At 40.5% G+C, this 18,951-nt stretch overlaps 3 protein-coding genes across 6 annotated transcripts; all 3 read left to right on the top strand.

Moving 5' to 3' along the window:
* Positions 1–1,625: 1,625 nt before the first annotated feature.
* On the top strand, positions 1,626–4,490 carry LOC135615969 (uncharacterized). Its single transcript, XM_065115106.1, has one exon. It carries the CDS (start codon positions 1,838–1,840, stop codon positions 4,277–4,279), a length of 2,442 nt encoding a protein of 813 aa, XP_064971178.1. The 5' UTR covers positions 1,626–1,837; the 3' UTR covers positions 4,280–4,490.
* A 2,521-nt stretch (positions 4,491–7,011) lies between these two features.
* LOC135615965 (probable RNA 3'-terminal phosphate cyclase-like protein) lies at positions 7,012–12,090 on the top strand. The gene is made up of 6 exons (XM_065115095.1): positions 7,012–7,279; positions 7,414–7,563; positions 8,022–8,203; positions 8,287–8,462; positions 10,989–11,205; positions 11,668–12,090. The coding sequence occupies exons 1-6, from the start codon at positions 7,075–7,077 to the stop codon at positions 11,875–11,877; spliced, it is 1,140 nt and encodes a 379-aa protein (XP_064971167.1). The 5' UTR covers positions 7,012–7,074; the 3' UTR covers positions 11,878–12,090.
* Positions 12,091–12,404: 314 nt separating this feature from the next.
* LOC103977052 (uncharacterized) lies at positions 12,405–18,743 on the top strand. Of its 4 annotated transcripts, none has more exons than XM_009392454.3 (9): positions 12,432–12,559; positions 13,081–13,148; positions 13,260–13,396; positions 13,479–13,514; positions 13,605–13,742; positions 14,839–14,925; positions 16,625–16,672; positions 16,752–16,828; positions 18,198–18,743. In XM_009392454.3, exons 3-9 carry the CDS (start codon positions 13,322–13,324, stop codon positions 18,343–18,345), a joined length of 609 nt encoding a protein of 202 aa, XP_009390729.2. In that variant the 5' UTR covers positions 12,432–12,559; positions 13,081–13,148; positions 13,260–13,321; the 3' UTR covers positions 18,346–18,743. The 4 variants fall into 4 exon arrangements, with proteins under 4 accessions (XP_009390732.2, XP_009390729.2, XP_009390730.2 ...); XM_065115298.1 differs by lacking the exon at positions 12,432–12,559 and adding an exon at positions 12,597–12,957; XM_009392457.3 differs by lacking the exon at positions 13,081–13,148 and having other exon boundaries at positions 12,405–12,559.
* Positions 18,744–18,951: the final 208 nt, after the last annotated feature.

The following is an 18,951-nucleotide window of genomic DNA, read 5'->3' as shown; positions in this document are numbered from 1 at the left end:
TACAATACTTACTATCGAATCCATTGATCTAATCTGGTCTTCCGTCCAATGAGTTGGAACAGCTACCACACTGCCTGCAACGTCTGCAAAGGACCTTGGATCAGCTTGAGAGATGGTCATCACTGAACTGTCGGATTGGGGCACATCCTAAAAGGAAGAGTTCGATCGATCTGGACGCTCGAAACCTCTGTACATGAAAGAGAGGCCAAGCGAGGGAAGATAGATACCTGAAAGCATTCCTTTGCACGAGTTAGCGTTATCGATAGATATAAGCCCGTGAATTGTACTCTGCAGTCTAAATCTGGAGCTGCTGTTGTGCATTTGTTGGATCGGCCGCAGGTGGTGTTGGAATTCGTGGGAGCTGCTTCTCTCGGAGCTTCAACCTTCTTCTTTTATGTTCATTGTTTATAGTAGATCTCATTTTGTGTGGATTTGACTACATTGTTGGAAATCATCTCCTTCCACCAAGTTCTTACTTCAAACAATGATGTCCATGCTGTCATATCTCATCAAATGATATGGAGAGAGAGAGAGAGAGAGAGAGAGAATGAGGGATGTTGAATTCTGCACTGAGTCACTGGAACTAGATTATTAAGGTGATCAGGGGACATTGAGCGTCTCCTTCGCTGGGTTGTTTGTGCTCCCAGTTCACAGTCTATGCATTTTGGTGCCCGATATGAATGTTTCTGCTGCTGCTTTTTGTGTCCACCAGTCATAGTTAAAAGGGAGCATTTGGATCCATCATCAGCAACGTGAGAAGCCATGTCGTCATTGAAAAATAGGATGATCGTTTGAGATGCGATGAAATTAATAAATAATATTTAGTAGAAAAATCAAGGATTTATAAGTCCATCGAATTAGGTCTACTAGAAACAATAATATCATGCCTCGATCTTTTTAGGTCTACTAGAAAATAATAATACGCTTTAAGGATTTTTTTTAAAACATACTCTCTCCTTAAAAATTTTAAAGTTACTCATAATTTTTTAAAATATTGAGTGGCTTAAGCGATAACATGTCATATACGTAGTTTTTTGCCTTATGCCCTCGTTCTCGTTTGTTATTATCGTCACGTCCTCATCCATTATTATTGTTGCACTCATCACCTCCACCCTCATCCTTATTTGTAGTTATTGAAGTGTCACTAAGGTCCTATCGTAAAGTTCATACTCATATCATCCTTATATTTTTATTATCGATAATAAATGAGAGTATATTGATAGCACGATGACATGCTTGAGAGCGATGAACAAGATAATTATGGGATTAGATGAACATAGGTAGAGATAACAACGATAAATGACAAAGACGAAGGTCTCAAATAAAAATGAGGATGAAAACGAAGAGCACTATATCTATTAAAAAAAAAAAAGAGGCATCCTTAGAAAAAAAAAAAAAATCAACTTTCAAGAAGAGCAAAAAAACAAAAATTGCCTCTATATTTTAATGTGCTAAAGTTAATGATCCTACTCATAGCATAGTTTGGCCAAAATGCCTAATGACAAGCTTTCTCGGAACTCAAAGCCTGCAGTCATGCTATCCATCACTCATCACCAAGAAAGGGGTCTTTCCCTGATGTCGTTCTTGCTATATAGATGAGGGGTGGACACCAAACAGCGCACTGTCGCAGTGTGCTACCACTGTTTTTAAGGTCTACATCTGAAGCCACCTCGCTGTCAACTCCCAGTCTCATGCACAAGCACAGAAAAGCAAACCTACATTTGTTGTGCTTGTCCTCTTATTTTATTGTTGCTTTCATCTTTCTTTAGCACCACTCTCACTCCCAAGCAGACGGCGGCTCGTCTTGTGCTCTGTGGAATGGAAGTGTAGCAGTTAGATGAGGCGGAAGAAGAAGCCTTCCTTTTGCGGAGTCGGCCGACCACACTCCCACCACCGAACCGGCGGTGGCGATCTCTTCTTCTGCTTTACTGCCCGCCGCTCCGCCGCCGCCGCCTCTTCTTCCTCCGCTGCCGTGATGCGCACGACCTCCTTCAAGTCGCTCCCCAGCCCCGGCCGCAGCCGCGACCCCTCGGCGGCGGCGCCGTCCCTTTCCGCCTCCCTCAGCCGCCGCCTCCGGAGCAGCGGCAGCGTCAAGGGCGGCCAGTCCCCGATGTTCCCCGCGGTCGTCGGCGGGAGGCGGAAAGGCGTCGCCTTTGAGGCGGCGGAGCCGTCCTCCCCCAAGGTCACTTGCATCGGTCAGGTGCGGGTGAAGAGCAAAAAGAGGAAGAAGGCCTCGGTGATGCGATCGCGTTCCGTGAGGGGGAGCCGGAGGGGGGCGAGCTTTCGGAGGACGGAGGACGCCAGCGGACCTCGAGAGCGCTTGCCGAGCAGGAATCAGAGGTGGGTGCATCAGCTCCCGATGAGCATCTGCGAGGCGCTGAGGGCATTCGGGTCGGAGTTCAACTGCTTCTCCCCTTGTGGTGGAAGGTCCCTCTGTTCCTCCTCTTCTGCGTCGAGATCGGGCGACGCAAGCGAAGGAGAATGCTGCGAGAAGCGGTCGAGCTCCTGCGGGGCAGCATTCGCTAGGTGGTTGATGGCGGCCCCGGAGGGTAAGAGACGAGAGGACATGGGCGTGGCAGCCGAAAATAAAAGGGACAGAGAGATGGGAACGGTGACAAAGGAGTGGGTAAGGAGAGAAGACTTGGGGTTGGTAGCGGAGATGGAGAAGAGAGAAGAGGTGGTGATGGTGGTGAAGAAAGGGAAGGAGGAAGAGGAGGAGGAGGAGGAGGAGGTGGAAGCAAGGGTCAGCATTTGCATTCCCCCGAAGAATGCTCTGCTGCTGATGAGATGCAGATCTGATCCGGTCAAAATGGCAGCCCTAACTAGCCGTTTCTGGGATTCGCAGGCCGTGCAGGTGCGCGTCGAGGAGGGAGGAGAAGAGGAGGAAGATAGTCGTGATGAGGACACAGATCAATGCCGAGAGTCTGACGAAGGAACACAGGGAGAGAGGGATAAAGAAGACACTGAAACGGAGCAAGTGGATCAGGAGGAGGGAGTGGTAGAAGAAAGCCTTCAAGCAGTGGTTTCGGCAGAAGAACCGACTCAAGCATGTGAGAAAATAGAGACAAAGGAAGAGGAGGTGCAGGTGAATCTAGATCAAGAGAAACAAAATAAGGATGAGGACCTAAAAGAAGGGGCTGCAGCTGAGCTTGCTGAAGTGAATGCAAACACAGGAGTTGATCCAGAAGAGCTAGAAGTTGCCGCAGCTGAAGCAGATAAAGTTAAGTTGGAAGAAAAACCAGATGAAAAGGATAATGACAATGAGACTCGGCCGGAGGATAGGGAGGAAAAAGCAAGGAGATCCAGCAGCTGCTCATCCACAACAGACAAGGAGGAGAGATCGAATAGGTGCATTTCCAGGGCAAGAGATGGAGGAAGGAAGCGCAGCTCTGCTTCGAGGGAGAGGGACAGGCGGCGGCGGCATAGCTTCTCCACTGAGAGGGAGGCGAGTAGACCCAGCTTGAGTAGTGAAAAAGAAGTAAGGAGGGCGAGCTTCTCTACAGAAGGGAAGGGAAGATGGAGCTTCTCCATTGAGAAAGATGGTCTGAAACTAGAAAAGGAAGCAAATGACGAAGAAACGGAGACCAAAGAAGATAGCTGGGCAGAGGAGACAAGACCAAACGACACTGTTGAGGTTCAAAACATGCATAGCATGGATCAAGAAGAAGTTAAAGACGATGACGACGGAGACAGACAACAACATGGAGTAGAACGTGAAGCAAGGGAAAAGAGAAAGGAGGAGAAAACGAGCACGGAGTTGCCCGACTGCCTTCTATTAATGATGTATGAGCCGAAGTTGTCGATGGAGGTTTCAAAAGAAACTTGGGTCTGTAGCACAGACTTCCTTGAGTGGCATCGCCACCACCCTAACAACCGGACTCATCTCTCTTCCAAAGCCGCTGCTGCCGCCGCTACCATCATCACCGATACTACCAACACCGGTGGTGCCAAGGTGAGTGATGGAACCAAAGGTGAATCAAGCAAGAAGAGCACAGATGAAAAAAGCAGTGAGAAGAATGAAACGGTTGCACCCATGAGAGAGGCACCCTGGCATCCACCACCTCCACCACCAGCATTGCCCACTATGGTGGATGCAGAGAAGAAGCTGAGAGGCAAAGTTTCTGTGCTGCAAACATCCGCTCAAGCTCTGGCATATGGGCCGTTTGTGCTGACACGGTGCAAGTCGGAGCCAATGAGGTCGTCGGTGAGGCTGGCTCCGGATGCTTGTTTTTGGAAGGACCGGCATCAGCCCATTGGGGCCACCGGAATTGGATTCTGAGCCGATAACAAACAATTTAAATGGTTTTGTCTGGATCTTCGACAAGGTAAGAACACCACTAACTATTGTGCAAAACATCGTTCAACTTCTTTGTGTTAGTGTTGCTCTGTTGCCTGTACAATAAAAATGACAATCTCGGTTTGTTATTCTAATGGAGGTCTTGTGTGGCAACTGCAAATTTTTGTTTAAACTTACTGTTCTAATTTGACTCTGGGATTAGTCTCATGCTGGTAAAAGTGAATACAATTTTTAAAGAATATTTGGCAATCAAGTGAAACACATCTCATTATCCTTATATGCCTTTTATGACAGGGATAAGAAGCATATTTTGTAGGTATCCCCTTTCAGAAAAAGAAAATTCAGGATGTGTGCTATTAACTCTTAAGGCAGTGGCTAATCATGTGTCAGGACATTTACTTTTGTCAATTTCTTAGCAGTTTGTGGTTTTCATTTGTTTACATTTACTGTTTTAGTTTTACTGATGATCTTAGAGCTTCTCGTATCGTTAGTCTGATTCCGGTAAAAGTGAATAAATTTTCTAAAGGAATGTTTAGCAATAAAGTGAAACACATCTTAGATCTTTTATGCTTATCATGACGGGGATACGATTTATATTTTTATACTAATAGCCTTGCTGCTAAAGAAAATTTCGGGATGTGTTCTATTGACTCTTTTAAGCAAGTGGCCGATTACATGTTTGGACATATACTTTCGTCAATTTCTTTGTAGTTTGTGGTTTCTTAGTTCTACTGAGGGATCTTGGAGCTTCTCATTTTGTTCTTCTCATTTTGTTAGTCTCATGCCGGTAAAAGTGAATGAAATTTCCAAAGGAATGTTTAATAGTCAGGTGAAACATGTTTTGTACCTTATTTGCTTTTCATGATAGCGATAATCTGTACTTTGAAGTGATACCCTTTTACCGGCATTTAGGATGTGTTTTATGACTCTTCTAAGCAAGTGGCTAATTATGTGTTTGGAAATATGCTTGGTCTTGTTCCTGTTTGTGTTCTAAGTTTAAATCATTATATTTTGCATGACCATATATATGTTTCAAATTCATGGATAATTATGTCTTAACATTTTTTGGATCAATTTAGTTTTGGAGTTTTCTTATTCAGCCAACTAGAAACTCACAAGGAACTTTTGTGCAATTCGAAGAATCTTGTAATTGCATTGGTGAAAGTCATTTCTTCATATGTTAAAGCAGTTCTGTTGTATGGATCGATATGAAACCAAAGAGACAACCTCAACAAGTTCAATTCTAAGCCAAACAACTTGAACAAGATGGTTGAGAATTGCAAGGTTAGCTTGAACTTGCAGAATAATCCTAAAGCTTCTACCAATTATCTTCAGGCGAGCTTAGCTCTCATAGTACAGTCATTGAAGTTTTCACATAAGACTCTCTATTGCTTTGCTTAGCTCCCAACAGCAATTTTTCATATATCAATCATATTTATGTTTTTTGGAAGTACTAACAGTAAAGAAAAATCTAATCACAGAGCTACCATTGGTTTCATGATATCTTATTACATTGGTTTGATGACAAGGGTATATATAGAGAACTCTTATTAGATTTGCAGGAATGAACTATTGTCATAAGCTTGTATGTTGGTCACCTGGATGTGATTTGGCATGCTTGAATGAGAATCTAACTACTAGGAATTATGTTGAACACTACTGGTGGCAATTTGTGGATAAAAATTTCAGTGCTTTCTAAGTGTTTAAAGAATCTAATTACCAAGTAGTTCAAAACCATGCATGAAGTACTGATCCACTTAGAGGGCCAGAGGCTGCCCTCCTGCTTGCCACTTCACAAAGAGAAAAGAGCAAGAGGTGGGGAGAAGAGAAAGAGGGCAGGGGATAACTGGAGGAGACTGGCAAGCATGATTAGAAAGTGACATAGGAAACCATTATTTCTTCCTCTTCCACAACTCTCACTGCTTGCTGACACCATCATTATCTTTAGCAGCTTTTCCCCCATGGAGTGCTTTGTGCTGAGAAAGTGATCAGAGGTCCCCCAGCCTCTCCATCCATCAGTTGTGCCTGAGACATGCATTCCACCAAACAAATTTGATCTGAGTCCATATGCTTTCCTCTTGCAGGCATTCAGAACAAGCAAAATCCTGTTACTGCAGACATGAGAAGCTCAACTTTTTGATTAGTAGTATTACACCACAGCGTAGCAGTTGGCAGGACATAACAAAGCTGACTAATTTCTGCTAACCCACTGTTCAAAAAGCTGCAACGAATCTTAATGTATGAGTGCCCGAATCCACCGGTCTGCCAGTAGCCACTGCAGACAGCCACAAAGGTAAATGATGGAAGAAGAGGGCAAGATTTGAACCCGGTTCGCATGGGGTCGATTTGGTCGGGTTGGTTCTTCCAATAACCAACCGGTTTAGCGTTCGGATTTTGGAGTCGGATCTAAATTAGTCAGATGTCGGGTCGGGTTTATGAGGCTGAGATTGTGCTCTTACTAAACCCCTTAGTCGGATCATAGTTTCCAAACCCAAGCCCAACCCAGTTGGAGTCTATCAGTCCAGTTGGGTCTTTACGGTTTGGGTTTAGATTGGGCTCACTTGGACCCGTTTAAGTGGCAGGCCTGGCCTGACCACTTTAATTATGTTTATAGTTCATCCGGGGCGCTACCTGCCGTATGATTGGCTCTTAGTTATGAGACTTGCTGGGCCCCCTCCTCTGGGTTATCTGGTCGAGTTGGATACGGGGTGGGAAAAGTATGAATATTAGGGTTTAGCGGGGAAAGAGCGGCGGAAGAGAGGAGGACGAGTTCGGCGATGGGGAAGACGTCGTATGTCAGGCTGAAGGGGAGCCGCCAGTTCCGGCAGCGTCTCCTCCTTTCGACGCTTTCCTCGACCCCGATCCTCGTGGAGGATATTCGCTCGGACGACACCTCGCCGGGGCTCCGGCCTCACGAGGTTTCCCTCCTCCGCCTCATCGAAAAGGTCTCCGACGACTGCACCGTTGAGATCAACGAGACCGGTTCGTGCGCCGAAACCCTGCTTTATCAGCTTAAGAAGTTTGGATTCTGAGTGACGATTTCTGTGCTTCCCCTTTTATCTGTACGAGTTTGGGTGGGGATCGCTTACCAATCTGCTAGGGTTTGGTTTGTGCAGGGACGAAACTGAGGTATAAGCCGGGAGTTCTTATGGGAGGGAAGTATTTAGTGCATGACTGTGGTCTCAACCGCTCCATGGGATACTTCCTCGAGCCGCTGATCTTGATCGGCCTGTTTGGCAAGAAGCCCCTCTCAATTAGGCTCAAAGGTTTCACCCCTTCTTACTTTCTTTCTTTTGTTTGAGGTATTTCTTCGTGTTGTTGAGTTGAAAAGTATTTGTGATCTTGTTTTGCAACTTCCTACATCTGCTGAATCCAACTGTATGCCGACATGAACATCTCTTGCATATCGAATCATCACTGGCTCTCCTATTGCTGAAGTTCCCCAATTTCTGTGATCAAGATCACGGACAAAAGAATAACTGCCAAGCCGAAACTTCTATATTCCTGAAACTATCGTGGATAAAGAAATTGGCTAATTGTGGTGGCCAAAAGCGGCTATACATCTGCTAGTTAATAGATTGAATTTTCTTTTTCGTTTTCAACAAAAAAGGTGCAACATTTTCAAACATGGGTAAACAATCAGCTGCTAGTAGTGTCGTTATGTCTAATGATATTTAATTCATGCATTTTGGAAAAAAAAAGCAATATAATGCTTCCATTTCAGGGATCACAAATGATTCTAAGGATCCATCTGTTGATACCTTTCGGACAACAACATTGCATATGCTCAAGCGTTTTGGTGTCCCTTTAGAAGGACTGGAGTTGAAAATTGAGAGCCGGGGGGCTCCTCCTCTTGGTGGTGGGGAGGTTGTTCTGGGGGTTCCGATTGTACCAAACAGCTTGACCGTGAGTTCCCTTTGTTTCTTGCTTGTAGAAGTAAAATTTTGGTTCTTTTGCTGGTTATGTTTGAATTAAACTGGTACTTGCAGGCAGCCCATTGGGTTGATGAAGGAATGGTTAAGAGCATTAGAGGGGTGACATTCTCGACACGAGTATCTCCGCAGATTGCAAATCGTATGATATATGCAGCTCGTGGAGTCTTCAATCGCTTCATTCCTGATGTTCATATCTTTACGGACCACAGATCTGGTCCAGCTGGTGGAAGGTACAGCTTAGATATCAACCAGTCCTTGTCTATGAATTTGTTTTGTCCGGTACATGATCATACTGGTTTCCTCTAATACTTTGGTGAATTATCTTAGCCATATATGACATTCTTTCTTCAGGATGGTGTATTATATGCAACATATTTTCCATATTCCTATTTAAAGAGAAAATACTAATTCTGTATTTTCTTTATTATGATAGGATGCCTTTAGATGCATAATTCTGGTACATGCTATATTTTTGTACAAACATACGCATGTCATGTTATTAAAAAAATAAAAAATATATGGCTATAGAACAGGGGGCTTAGTTCAGGTTGAACCATTGCCTAAGGTTGGTAGTTAAATGGCCCAGTAAAATAAGTAGCAGAGATGCATTTTTGTTGTGCAGATGGCAGTGCAAATCCTATCAAAGTGAAGGACGGGTATCTATTTTTTCATTTTTGTTTTGTATAACAGACCTTAAAGATTTAATAGAAATTTTCCATCTTAATTGATCATATTAAAAAGCATATATGGCCTCATATGATTTGTTTGAGTTAGTAATGCTTTATGTGGAACTTAAAAGTTAAAACTAATAGAGATGCTACAGCATAGCTGAGTTATTTCTCATAACGAACAAAATAATGGGAACCTTGCTTATCCATATATTATAGTCCAAATTCTATGAAATACATTGCTCCGGCATGGTTAAATTTATAACATTTAATTTTAGGATTTCTTATCGATTAAACCATCTATGACAAACTTATCCTTAACATGAACTAAATGCATTCAGGAAATCATATAATAATAGATATTAACCAATGAAAGACTCAGAAATTTTCTCCAATTTCTTTCATCGTGAGCTAATTATGTGAGCTCTAGATTCTTGAAATTGTAAGCTCATAGTTACCTGCAAGTAAGGTTTTGAATTCCGTACCATACCGGTGTACTGATCAGTTGTTGATACAGTTCATACCGAGTGTACCGACACATGATACACTAAGATGTACTGATATATCACTTATACCGGTCTTCTATCGGACCTATATGTATCACCCGTACCGAGCGGTACGGTATGGTATTGCAAACCATGCCTGCAAGTAAACAAAAGCTCATGCATCAAAAACAATATGTATATATAGTGATTATGCATCTAAAGCACATGCCTGAAATCACTAGCTGTGATGAAAATTCCATGCAATTCATGAAGAGAAATTTCTCATATTTACATTTGCTAATATGTAATTTTGTTGGAATCTTGAGCACCAACATCAAGAATACCTAATACGTATTTTATTATGAGTCAGATGTGAATAGGATTCTATTTTCCCTTTTAACATACGTAAATATGGTCTCTTCCCATTTTGCGAGTCCATTGTATCAATGTGTCTATGATATGATTATTGGGAATATGTAGCCAAAAATAGCAAAGAGGTGGAAAAAGCTTTGAAAACTCATGTATCACCTGCATCTGATTTGTAGGAATTTAGTTTTGACAGTTCATCAGGATCCCAGTTTGTAGGGAGACCAAGTTTAATTTTGGATCCCTATTGGCAGTCACCAAATCTCTATAAAGTGTTAATAATTTCTAATATATGAGAACTTTGAGTGTTGTAAAATTTATATTTTAGATTGTCATAAGATACCTCTAGTTTCTTTGTCTCATTCAACTATACTGTAGTTAGTATTAATAGCTAATAAATGTTACTTAATTTTGATCTCAAAATGATTGGTTTGCTATTTAATTTGGTTATATCCTGGTATAACTTGAAAAACCTGTGAACAATTACGGTCTTGTTATGGATACTTCTAGACACGTTTGAGATTGATTCTGTTGAAAAGAACAAGATCTTCTGAGAATTGTAGTGTTGGTTAATTACCTATCAATTGAGATTTTGGTTGAGTCTGATGAGTGGCTTGAGTTGCTTGTAGTGGAATAAGTTGTCATTCCCAAACCAACTAATTAATTGTTGTAGGCCATTAATTAGACTTAATCTACTTGCCCATCAATGTACCAATTGGACCTGATTAAAGTTGTTACAGAAAGCTTATTCTCAACTTGACTCGAATAAAGTAGTTCAACATGATTAACCTGCTATGACAAAATTTGATATGTTTATACAATCCAAAATGACACTGTTGACAATCAACACTGATGATGATTTATTTAACATGTCAACTTGATTATAAAATAGTCATTGCAGGTTAGTCAGGCCAAGTTCCTAAAACCAAGTCTGGCCCCTCTATTGGGCATGTTTATTATGTCAACCTGATTAATACAGCTACCTATATGAGAACAATCTGCACCTGCGAAGCTCTTATTTGCTTCATGTTGGTCTTGTCATGTCATGAATTCATATTCTTGCCCACTCCAAGTAACTATCTTTTGGTCTACCACTGGTTGGAACTCTATTCGGCTCCTTAAGCCTGAATTTATAAACACACAATTTCTGAAGTTCCATTTCTTTGTGTTGTTTAGCATATAAATATATGATATTTAATTGAATTCTGCTTTGACAAATGGCTCCACCACATGGCAGATCACCAGGCTATGGCTTATCATTAGTTGCAGAAACTACTTCAGGCTGCTTGATTTCTACAGACGTTGCAATAAGCTATCCTAAAGCTGACGAGACAGATGTCATGGAAGATTCTGAGAAGCCAGAGATGTTGCCTCCTGAGGATGTTGGTGTCCAAGCTGCTTCGATGTTACTTGGGGAGATAGAGCAAGGGGGTGTAGTTGATTCAACACACCAGGTTTGCTGTTATACTTCTTGATATCTCTTCATAATGAAAATGGTTGATGGCATGTGCAGTAGATTTGAAGTTCATAAACATGGAAATACTTAAGAATCAATGTGTAGATAGTTGCAATTGTGTTGTGGTTCCTGATAGAAAGTCCCCTAGGCGGCCAAGTATAAGCTTGCAGCTCGTGTGAAGGTGAATTAGATGATATTAAATTATTTGGGGTTTATATGCTGCAAAAATACTAAAGAGAACTGATGTTAAAATAATCAACCAAAAATATCGTCATATTTTGGCCAAAATTATCATGTGATTGTTTTTCAGGCGTAGATTGTCATTTCATTACTCAAAACTGTCCTGCAAACTCATGTCAAAGCTTTGGTAGAACATGCTACCGTTCAGCTTTAGGTATTCCCAGCATTGCATTCTTTTGATTCCCACAATGTACTCACGTGGCTTTTGAAATGTTTCCAGGGCTTGCTCTTTCTCCTCTGTGCTCTATGCCCCCCAGATGTATCCAAGGTTCGTGTCGGGAAGCTAACACCATACGGGATAGAGACTCTTAGAAATATCAGAGATTTTCTTGGTGTCAAATTTGTTATAAAGCCTGATCCAACTACGAACACGGTCATACTGAAATGCGTTGGATGTGGGTTGAAGAATCTTTCAAGAAAGATAGCGTAAGCTGTGGATAACATTGAGGAATCAACCAAGTTTTGGACGCTCTTTGGTTGTCTCCAGACATGTATTATCATATCCTCTGGAATTAGTAGTTTGATGAAATTATATTCGAGTGATCACTACACCCAGCACAGCAGGCTGATCTTTTCTGTGAGATTTTTTGTGGGTTGATTTTGTAATTTATTTCCTAATAGTTTGATTTAGTTATCTTTTTAACCGTTGAAAGGATGAATTCATTGTTTGAAGAAGTATATGATTGTTTATTTTTTTATAATAAAAAAAATTTTGATTGATTGATTTGAAACTAAACCAAAAACATTGATTCCTGTTTCAGAATTCAGCAACCGTCGAACCGATAATTCTAATTCGATTTGATTTCGGTTCGAATCGAATTATAGTCGGACTTACATGATTACTTCTGAATTCGCTTGAACATCGATCTCCAAAGTTGAGATTACAAAAAAAAATAATGTCATTTATAAATTGCGCCATACTTCTTCAATCCAACTAATTATTTTTATACACATATCCGAGTCAGCCACCTATCGTTGTTAACCTTATTAGACCTTACTCGGATTCGGCAGCGGAATACTCCTGCCTCCCTGCGAAAACGGGATCCAGGAACAGCGCGGTCGGCGTCTTCCCCTCCATCGGCGAACGGCAACGGCGTGCGGGCTCTTCCGCGGTATCTCTCCCTCCTTCCCCTCCATCCTACTTCGCCATTCCAGCGTTTTCTCCTCCCTCTCTCCCCTTCACCCCTTCGCCGCAGACCGGTGCGCCCCCTCGGGCGTCTTCCCGTGCCTTCTCGCCCTCCCCCGCCGCCTCCGTCTTCCCCTCACGCATAACACCAGGTGTTCGGCGTTATTTCTATACCGGGCCCCACGAGCGATGACCCACGCGGGTCCCTTCATCAGACGGAGGTTTTCATTCACGCAAACCATGTTCACCGGAAACACCGGTGTTGTGCGTAAACACTACGCGTAAAGAAAACCTCGTTGCTGTATATAGATATATCAACCTACTATCCCTTCACCCTTCTTCCTGCGCTCTCTCGTCTTCTCTGCCTTTCTTTCACTGATCGAGGTAACATTTCTAGCGTCTCCTATAATTTGCCATTTTAATTCGCAGATTTCTTTACTCTTTTTGCACTCGGAAGAATCCATGAATCCATCTATGTGGGTTTCTCTTTTTCGTGTTTGATTTTAGGGTTTTCTGAAAGGAAGAAGACTTAGAGTTCATGTGACAAGTTCATATGAAGTCTTATGAGAATTTATGTGTGATTTCTTTCTCTTTCTCCCCCTTCTTTTTATGTGATTCTCCCCAGAAATTGTGGCTGTTAGTTGAATGCCATTCTGAACTACTAATATGCATTGTTCTTTTTTCAGATTTTTGCCATTTGGATTTGGACCCACAGCTGTGAGGAAATTTTTTTGGTACCAGCAGCAAGATGAATGGAGAAGATCGTGTTCCACGGCCTCTATTTGGGGGCGCCATATCTAGTTGCTTTCCTTCGAGGTTTCAGGTAAGCTTTTTTTGTTGTATGAGAATTGTACTTTTGCCTTTGGTTTTAGGTTATAGCATGACATGTTATTTTGTTGAATCAGGATGTAAGCAACATACGGGAAGTCCCCGATCATCAGGTTCTCTGCAGTTTTAACTAGGCCTTGTGCTAAGTCTCATTGTTTATAAAATTTGACTAGGTGTATCTGAATTCTATTGAACTTTTGAAGGAGGTGTTTGCAGATCCCGATCGGGATGAGAGCCTTATTTTTGAGCTACTAGATCTGAAACACGAGGTTGGAGACGGTGGAAGCGCTGTTTGGTTCCTGCAGGACATTGCCCGTGAACAAGATGCTGAAGAAACCATGGTAAGTTCCTTCTTGATGGATTTTTGGGATATACTGATTCTAGACTAGTTTGAAAACTGTATTCACTCGTTCAAGTAGAACATTTATGCAGTTGTCTATGCCACTTTATAGACCTCCTTTGGGCTTTCCATCGTTCTTGTAACTGCTGCCACTCTATTGCTTTATTTTATAACTTCTGCAACTGTTACCCTAGACCATAAAGGTCTTTGGACCTCATTACTTTGGCATTGTTCACAACGTTAGAGACACTGTTTTCTTATTACGAACAAAACTTAATTTCTTTTCATTAGATTAATCAGCGTGCAAGACGCTCACACATGGCGTCGAACCTAAGACCTATCAAATGTGCAACAGTGCACTAACAGTAATAATTCCTGATGAGTTTGAATTGCAAGATAATAAGTTCGTTGTCTAGTAGACTCACATAATCAATGTTGTTATTGTGGAAATATGTAGAATAACTACTTTTGCTTTCAAATTTTCATAAAATTTACCTGTACATGTCACTCGCTGCAGAGCATCAATAACAAATAACCATTGAAGAAAAAAAGTGGATCTTAGGTGCTTAAGTCAACATGAATGTTCCATGGTTACCTTTCTTTAAATTAAAAAAGCACCATACTTTATGTTGTGAGGGTACTTCAGTGGTCTTGGGGCTGCCTAGATACCAAGCTCATAGGCAACCGCCCATGACAACATTTTAAGACAGTTGCGGATGTTTAGAGGTTCGCTAATTCTTTTGGATTTTGCATTGGTGACAATAATGACTTTTGAAGCTGGAAGTATCTACACCTTGCATTGGTGACGATATATACACCTATTTATATTATTCTAAATGTTCTTAGAAAAGAAATGTATTTCCTATTCTCTAGTTTGTGAAGTCTTTTATGTGGATAATTTTCCAGCCTAGCAAAGACATTTTTCAACATGTTTGGAGCAGTTGTTTCCTTTTATTTGTCATTGTCGTTCTGCATCCAAGAGGTTACTTTTCTGTGATAGATGGTCTTGTCTGATTTATTTATCTAGACTATGGTGAATGAAATGTCTGGTTGTAATATTTCTTTGATAATTTAATCTTTTCCTTGTCTTTTACCAGGTCCTTGAGCATTCTGGCACTCTTGAGGCTGTTGGTTTAACTAGCCTAAATGGACCTGCATTAGTTACAACTGCCATCGGTCAAATGGTAAACTTACTCATCACGAAGTCTGTTACTGTATATTGTTATTTTCTGGTTACCGCATTTTGATGTTTATGCACATACTACTATCGAATATTACTTGTAACTGGTCAGTGCCTCATTAAACCGTTTCATGGGCCTTTTGTGCAATTCTTGGTATTCTTGTTTTTCTTTTATCAAGGAGGAAGTTGTTAAGATCTCAAGGATCTACAGAAATAGGTCATTGTGCAAAAACCAAGTCAACACTGGTGGAAAAGATTACACTCACAAACCATTAGATTTTTCAGTTCTAGCTCTTAAGGCAGCCTAATTTTCTGCCTGATTACATTCGCAAAAGTAGCGGTTTACATCAAAGGATGTAAGTTGCTGTGCAAGTCTTCTAATGTCAATGATAATATGGATAATGCACCAAGGTTATTCTCGGCATATGTGGTGGATATTTTCATTATAAATTTTAATGCATAAAGTAGGCATTTTCAATTGAGATAATTGACTGCTTCCCTGTGCAATAATTTTCTGGGATGTAAAGTGCTATTGTCAAATTATAGATAGGAAAATAAAGCTGCTTGTTAAGTTCCAGAGTACGTGTGGTACATATATCCTCATTGGCATTGTATACAAACATATTTTGTGGGTTCCAGAGAATATCTTAAGTAATTTTCTAGTGAAATACAAGACTTGATGATAAAAGATGATCTGAAAATCCTTCATACATCAGTTTTCTTGATCAAAGCTGTAGTTATGAAAGGCCAGAGAACAACTAGGCCAAATAAAAATGAAGCTAAAAATGGAAGTTGCATAGTTCTGAGAATCCATCCCCATTAAGCTGAAGTTTAACTGTTTTGATGTGGGATTGCTTGGGGGACAAACTAAGTTAATGCACAATATACTGTAATAATTAAGGTATAAGCATACAATAATCTTAGCCAGCCATTTGTAGGGGCTTCCTATTGCTAGTTCTAATGCAAACATCCTTAAGAGCGCACAATTTGATGCAAGGCATGAGTGAATTTGTATCGAGCTGTTGCTAGGAATCAAGTCAATCAGCCCATCAAACTTTATCGGGAACCCCAACTTCAAAAGATCGAATCATTCAACTCCGGTAGATATGGAGAGCTATTAGCACTTGGCAGTGCTTTTATAGCTAGGTGACAAGCTTCCTTTGTGGGAAATATTATTTTTAGTACTAGTTTTGGTGATGAAACCATTTTTTCATCCACACCTAACAGGTTGCTTATAATTGAACATGGATCAAAATATCATGAAAATGGTTCTTAAAATGTTAAACCTGACAGTTCTACCCGATGTATATTTTTCATAGTTTTGGATTTATTATGTTCTTTTATTGCAGGCAAAGGATGGCTTGTCAATTTCTTGCAGAATTCATATCTTCTCTTAGTGATTGACTAACAATCAATTAAACAGTACCTTATTCAGATGTGTTCGCTGTTCATGTTTCCTTAAGACCTAATCTATATGATAATGCCAAGAGAGAAGAGATTATTTGCTCTCTTGTAGCTTTACAATTTAGACTTAAACAATCAAGTGAAACGTATACCATGGTTGATTGTATTTGTCGCAATATATGTGTGCAATTTGCTATCACTATGGTTATTATTTTGTGTGAACCTTTTGTTCAATTTATGCATAGTGTGTCACCTTACCTTCTCATTGATCTTGGTAAAATGTTCTACATTTCTTGTAGGCCATTGCAAAGGGAAGGCAAGGAAGAGAGGCACAGAATTTGGTTAGGGTAAGTTTGCTTTTGGATATAATGATACCCAGCAACAGGCTGGAACTTGAATGCTTGAGCTGTTGCTTGATGTCTGCAGGTATATCTGGCAAATTTGCGTCTTAAGGAAGTTTCGACTGACGTGGTGATCACTGCATATGAGCCTATTTTAATAAAGTAAGTGCCAAATGTAACTTCGACAAAACTTTGCAATATCTGTGCATGTTACAGACTATTTCTGTATGTGCTTTACAGTGCTTGCTAATTAATTTTGAACATTTATCAGAATTTTGGTGTTTACCATGAAAGGGAGTTGAATTGAACTCGAACATTAAAACGTTCTGACATTACCTGAGAAGGATATGCAGACCTATATTAGATGCAACGAAAAATGTTTGATGCATTGAGAGGGAAGAAAGTGAATTATGAACGTAAATTTTGGGAATGATCGAGTGATTTCGACTCTTTTGGTTGTTGGCATGTCTAATCACCAAGTAGCAAGTCTCTTGTTTTACCAGCCTCAGATAATGACAGTAAAGTTATGCATCCACAATATAGAACAACCACCTAAATTCAGACAATTTAACTACATCTGTTGGAGGCTTGGAGCATTGTAATCTTGTCATCCGTCCTATTTTTTTTATTGTTCAGTAGGATGATCAGCATACCATATGACAAAAAGGCCGAAATGCCCCATCTCTTTATGGATAGAGATGGATCCTTTTACAACGTTGATCTCTTTATACGACAACGTCTCTTGTTAAAATAAGAGCATTTAAATCTTCTATCGTTTCTAGTAAAGTTATCTTTGGTATCGTTATTGTATCTCTCATTGCACAGCATATCCTAGTAGACTCATCTTATAATTACATTCACAGATCTCCTTTGAATGAAAATTCTTCTTTATATCTTATTGGCTACATCTAATTGTTCATAAATGAAAATATATTTTAACCTAACTTTCCTAGTAAATTGTACATTCACCTCAATGTTCTTATCTCATCATGCTAACCATCCAGTATTCTGATTCCTAAGGTATGACTGACCTAACAACTAATTTATATGATTTTTCTTTCAGTTTAAGAGGAATCTGGTGGACATATAAAATAACCAATTGACACACTCTGCACATTGATCAAATTATATATTTGTAGGTGAACTCACAAAATTCTTTGCCCGAAAACATGTTGTGTGATATTTACAGGGCAATGAATATCGAACAGGTGTTATCACAGATCTATTGATGATATACATTGATAAAATATACACTGTATTATCTTGGTTGAATGCAAATGCTTCACCATGTCGATATGGGTAAGCTTGGTCGAATAACTACACCATATTTTTCTTTTTAGTCCAGAAATGCTGGTCTTGCATTATAATGAGTAACCTATTTTGCTACTTGGTTTTAAAATTTTCGTTTTACCGGCATTGCGCTCTCCCCTCTCTTTTCCATTTAACAATAGATTTACAATCACCAACCATTAAATGGGTGATATCTATTAATTGCTTCTGATAATGCTAGATTATGTATCTGTGATTTCAGCCCATTGAGTGAAAGTGCAAGGACCGTAAGAGCTGGTCTGGCCATACCTGCTGTGCAGGCTGGATGCCTCCCGATGGCTGAAGTCTTCAAACTTGCTATCACAAGCTTCAAGATCCATGATTGGAGTCTTTTTGGCTCTGGGGCCTGACACATCTCCATCACCAACGTGAAGAAGGCATAAGATGATGAACTATTTCTCACTGGTTGGAGTTTTGTGAAGGATGTCTGTACCTTTGGTTCTGGACTTGAAGAGGTTCCTCCATGTCAGAGCTTTCATAAAAACCTAGTCAGGTAAGTCGTGCGAAGCTAAATACATGTAGTCCAACTTTTTGCTCTCTTATCCTGATTGTAAGTTGCAAATCATTGTTTAGAGTCGGAATTTGGCATCATCTGGTTTTGATGTTGATTGGAAATCCACAATGTTCAATGACCAACACATGTATAACTTGGATGTCTCCTTGGGCATCCAAACACCCTAATACTTTTTGTTACCAATAATTAATTTGAATGGCTGCATGGATTTCCATGCCGGAGCCGAGAATCCAATGATTTGAAAACTCGAAACTCTCTGTTTGTTTTTTGTTCATCAGATCTGAACATTTAGATTGCATGACTTCAAGTGGTGGGATGACAGTAGATTCTGCCAACCTTGGTGGATAGGACATTGTCCTGTTACTCCTAATACAAATCTTTTTTGGCTGCATTTGACAAAGATCAAAGCGATCTCTGTTTGAACTATTTTTTATATATTATC

This window comes from Musa acuminata, chromosome BXJ1-3 (genome assembly GCF_036884655.1).
Source record: "Musa acuminata AAA Group cultivar baxijiao chromosome BXJ1-3, Cavendish_Baxijiao_AAA, whole genome shotgun sequence".
NCBI classification, from domain to species: Eukaryota; Viridiplantae; Streptophyta; class Magnoliopsida; order Zingiberales; family Musaceae; genus Musa; species Musa acuminata.
The sequence above is the reverse complement of the archived record's forward strand: the minus strand, read 5'-3'. Positions and strand labels throughout refer to the sequence as shown.